At 36.1% G+C, this 4,966-nt stretch overlaps 1 protein-coding gene across 2 annotated transcripts; it reads right to left on the bottom strand.

Moving 5' to 3' along the window:
- Positions 1-68: 68 nt before the first annotated feature.
- Positions 69-3,952, bottom strand: LOC107848059 (probable amidase At4g34880). Of its 2 annotated transcripts, XM_016692720.2 has the most exons (6): positions 3,477-3,928; positions 3,124-3,404; positions 2,349-2,563; positions 1,517-1,744; positions 1,044-1,239; positions 69-620 (listed from the first exon to the last, which is right to left on the bottom strand). In XM_016692720.2, the coding sequence occupies exons 1-6, from the start codon at positions 3,643-3,645 to the stop codon at positions 261-263; spliced, it is 1,449 nt and encodes a 482-aa protein (XP_016548206.2). In that variant the 5' UTR covers positions 3,646-3,928; the 3' UTR covers positions 69-260. The 2 variants fall into 2 exon arrangements, with proteins under 2 accessions (XP_016548206.2, XP_016548205.2); XM_016692719.2 differs by having other exon boundaries at positions 3,124-3,952.
- Positions 3,953-4,966: the final 1,014 nt, after the last annotated feature.

Genomic DNA, 4,966 nt, shown 5'->3' with positions numbered 1-4,966 from the left:
TGAACATGAAAGAAGAATCACATTTCCATCAGACTACTATATTGTTTTTGATAGATTAAGATCGAAGATGGATAACATAACAATTCTCACTAGTATGAATCGTTGTAGATATTAACTACGGTGACTTGAAGATATAAAAGTCATCGACGTTACTAGATGATTATTTATCTGTCAACATTTTGGTTTGGAAAGTTGTACTTGATAATGAACATATCATTTCGGATGTGCATACATTCTAGATTGAGTCGAATATGTAATTTCTATCGAGGATGTGAAGGAGGGGGCTTTCTGATATGAGTTGCTTGTTCAAAGCCATATGCAATCTCAATGAGTGTTGGCTCAGAACCCTTTAGTCCTCCAAAGGAAATTCCGAATGGAACTCCACTTTTATCATAACCAGCAGGTACATTGATCCCTGGATAACCTCCTATCGCGAGAAGACTAGCAATGTCTGCACCAGGTGACAATAAGGCGTCTAACTTATTAACTTTCATCATCTTCTCAAACCCGTATTTGCATACTTTTGTTATGTTGCTCAGTGCCTCCCTTTCCAATTTCCCTATTCCATTCGTCTTCTCAGCTGTCACCATTATGTCTTGACCATATTCTTTGAACTTTTCCTACGATAATATATAAGAAGAATCAACCGCTTGAACTAAAAATAGCCCACGGATGTATAGTATATGTATGTATAATATGTGAATAGCAGTGTATAATCTGTGTAAACCGGAAAAGAACAGTAAACAGTGCATCTGTCCAGCTACATTAAACATCCTCAAAAAGATTGAAAACAGATGTATCTCGATTATTCTTCTAGTGACATACATAGTTCAGCTAATTTCAATTAACAAGTGAAAACTTTTAGTTCCAGCAATAATGTACTGCAAACCAATATGAACATATTGTTAATCAATCATTTATGAACAAAGTAGTATTGGAATGACTTTGGCCCGAATATGACAGAATGATTACATCGATTGTACAACCAATATCAATTTTTTCTAATACCGAGGTGCAGTTAATTGAGATCAACTAGTACTTACAGAAACTGAAATCTTGTTAAAGGCTATGACATCTGCCAAGGATCGGACTCGAGTGTGGACTAACTTCTTAAGATATGCATTTAGGTCCATCTTGAATTCAGCAACAAGTGCTATGTCTTGAGCATTGACAATAGCAGTGTAGACCAAGTCGATGTTAGGTATTTCCAGGTTGTCAACTAATACTGCTCCTTTTTGCCTTCCCAGAAAAAAAGCTCATCTCTATTAGGAAAGCAAGTAAAACATAGATAGACACCTTAACTAGCTGGAAACTAAACACTTCAACTTAGCGGATGCACATCTAGACACTTCAACTAACAAAATGATCATCCAGAAATCTCCAAAATTTATGTGACACATCAGCATCGGTGTCCACGAAACACAATGAGGACGAGTTAAGGTATCTAGATGTGCACTCCCTAATATGGCGTGTTTACTTTTCAGTTATGTATTATTCCGTAAAGAAATGCAGTTACCTTAAGGTGTTAAAATGGTGCTGGTAAGCTTTGATATCATTGGAACCAAAAAGGTCCTTTAAAATACCTAGTCTTTTATCTTTGAGCCCATCAGCCTTAAGAAATTGCCTATATCCACCGTGAGGAATGTAAGTCGAAGCCTTTTTAGTTGCTGGAAAATCATCTCGATCGAAGCCAACAATGACATCAAGAACCTCAACAGCATCAGATACTGTCCTGCAGATTGGCCTGTCTATGCAAAAAAACCATTGTGTGAAGAGATTTCCAATGTGTCTTTGCATCTCTAACAAACCTACAACGTCTAAATTCAGGATCTAATACTAACAACAAGTAATCCTATTTTGCACCATCGAATTTTCACAATTGTTCGTAAACATGGCATTAAACAGTTCCGCAAAGAGAGAAAAGAAAACTCCATCTGTTCTAGTTTATGGGACCTATTTTCTATCAGCTAGGCTATTCCAACAAGAATTGACACATTTCTATATCCAGAGTTTTACTCGAAATTTCTCGTTTTACCCTTAATAAGAAGTTTCTACAGCCACACAAATGTTATACTGTAATGCAGGTTATTCTGTCTAGAGGAAGAAACTCATAATATTGTAGCTGCGCACGGTTATTTTGGCCGATTGATCTTCCAATATAGTAGGTATTAGGTTTACCGATCTTGGTATCAACACTATGGCTTTCAATCCAAGTAGTTTCAGTTTCAACCAATCTATAGTAGATATTCTAAGATCGAGTAATTAATATATGAACTTCCCTTTCTTTCTTAAAGTATGCGCCGAATCAAACTATGTCACATAAATTGTGACGATTGAATTGTGCTTACCCAACAGTGTCTTGCCTATGTGAAATTGGGATAACACCTGCCCTGCTAGTGAGGCCAACAGTTGGTTTGATTCCAACAACTGAATTAGCATTGGATGGAGATAGAATGGAGCCTGCTGTTTCTGTCCCCAATGCTACTGCTGCAAGGTTTGCTGCTACTGATGTTGCAGAACCAGTGCTTGAACCTGATGGATCAGCACTTGCTACATAAGGATTCTGTAACAGCATGAGTAAAAAAACACCAGGTTATTATATTCTTTTTAGTCCAACTATTAAAAAGGCAGCCTGGTGCACGAGGGGGAGTGACATAGACACTGCCCTGAAGAAAGCCTAGTGGTTGATTCCACGGTTCAAACGTGTGTGACCTATAAGTCACACAGAAACAACTTTACCATTGCTCAAATTTAAAGTAGTATACAGTGTTTAATACTATTATAGACCTCCAAATCTTTGTTTGTCTTTCATAGAGGTGGTAACATCAGTTTTTTCCACTAATTTTCTCAATCTGTCCAAGTTTAACTTGAGATATGACCTGTTTCTGGACTTGAATTACTTCTTCAGTACTCGGACATGCTTGACTTAGTTAAGCTATATTTAGGGAATCATTTTGTCTCAATCAATCAAGAACGAGACTTTCCAAACAAGCAGAAGAGACTCTTCCTATCTTATTAGTCGAGCGCTAATTAACCAACAATCACATGTTATAATTCACTAGTGGTAGAAAATTCCTTATATTGTCAGCGTATATAACTTAAATTCTTTTACCTATGACTCACCAGAGCTTGTCCAAGTCTGCCATTCCAACCACTAGGCAGAATACCAGATCTAAAAGCAGCCCATTCAGTCATAGTAGCCTTGCCAAGTATGATAGCACCAGCCTTCCTCAACTTCTTGACTACACCAGCATCTTGTGGCACAATGGATCCAACAAGTGCTAGTGATCCTGCTGTTGTGTTAAGCTTATCTTTTGTTGCAATGTTGTCCTTGACAAGAACTGGTATACCATGTAGCCTGCTGGACAGTAGCGCCCCCGATTTTCGTTCTTGATCAGCTTTATCTGCAAGAAAGAGTGCATCTGGATTCACTTCTATGATCCCTTTAAGAATTGGATTAGCTTTCTGGATTTCACCTAGATAGTACTCCACAAGTTGTCTTGAGGTAAGTTTGTTTTGCTTGAAAGCTATTTGAATATCATCTATAGTTGTTTCCTTAAATGAGAATGTTTTTGCCTCAGAATTGTTACTGAAGATGGATAACATCATGCACAGATTGATGAAGAGAATAGAAAGAATAGACATTTTTTCTGTCCAAGTGATCAGAGATATTTGCTTAGTGTGTGTTGCTGATTTTATATTAGGCACATGAAAGTAGATAGGGGATCAGAGTCTTGGAGAAATGATAGAGTTGTCTCCTTGAGATCTACAGTTCACATGTTCGAGCCGTGGAATTAGTCAGTAATGACTGTGTGAGGGTAGGTTGCCTATATTGCACCTTCTTGGGTTGGTTCCCTTCCTAGGATCTTGCATGCCGCGAGATACTTCGTGCACTGAGTTGGACATGTTTTGAGCTCACCGTAGAGGTACAACTCTTTTTGATCCCAAATATTAGTTGTTATGACAAAGTAAATTTGTTATAAATATATAATGTTTTAGAAAATAACAAATCATTTACTTTTGATTTTCTTCTTCCAAATTTACCCTCAGCGCTACAATTGGTGGAAAGCTAATCAAGTGAGACGTTAAAGGAGAGTTAAAGGTTAGTTCAGACAAGTACTTTTATGAGTAAAGTTATCGAATTTGTTTTTTGGGAGTGTGCAAAGACTGTAAAACACAGTTAATATGAATCAAATATAATATATAGGAACAACCATATATTATATGGGTAGCATTGTCTGTTGTAAATATAATGTATGGGTAGCATGGCCTGTTATTAAAAAAAAAAAAAAGATGTTTCAGATGCGAAAGCCTGAAAGGAACAACCACAACTTTCCAAAAGATCCAAATGCCTTTGTGGATCCACTAATCACTATCAAACTTTTTTCGCACATGACGACAACTCAAAAGCATATTCCCTTTAAATAATTTCATGGATATGATATGTTATCATTCATTAGGGAGTTTGAGTAAATTTCATGATGATCATTCAATTTTGGTGTCATTCTATAAAATTTTTTTTTTTTATTACAGAAAAGAAATTTTACTTTATTTCGATTATCAAAAAAATCATATTTTATAAATCTCTCACTGGAAAAGTGAGGTGATGAGGATCTTAATTAGAGTATTTGCCTAATTATATTAATGTATTTGCTTAATTTGAAAAGCGACTGTCAGTCACCTAAAATGATTCGAACCCGCAACCTTAGCAGGAGTGGAGTCACCTTTAGGCCAGGAGTTTATCCTAATATTTTTCAATGAAAAATTATATTATTTATCTATGATTAAAAAATTTTTTGTATGTATATATAGTTGATATTAAACTCCCTTCGACTAGTTTGAATGTTTATCTTTTCCAATTTTAAATCTCCTTAGTAAAAATTCTGGTCCTACCACTGAACCTTAGAGTTGGATGTGAGGAGTGCTTGTCATCTACGTTGTTACTCTCGTATCTTTTTTCTTTTTT

This window comes from Capsicum annuum, chromosome 11 (assembly GCF_002878395.1).
Source record: "Capsicum annuum cultivar UCD-10X-F1 chromosome 11, UCD10Xv1.1, whole genome shotgun sequence".
Lineage (NCBI taxonomy): Eukaryota > Viridiplantae > Streptophyta > Magnoliopsida > Solanales > Solanaceae > Capsicum > Capsicum annuum.
Note: the sequence above shows the minus strand (reverse complement) of the source record. Positions and strands in the feature narration are given on the sequence as shown.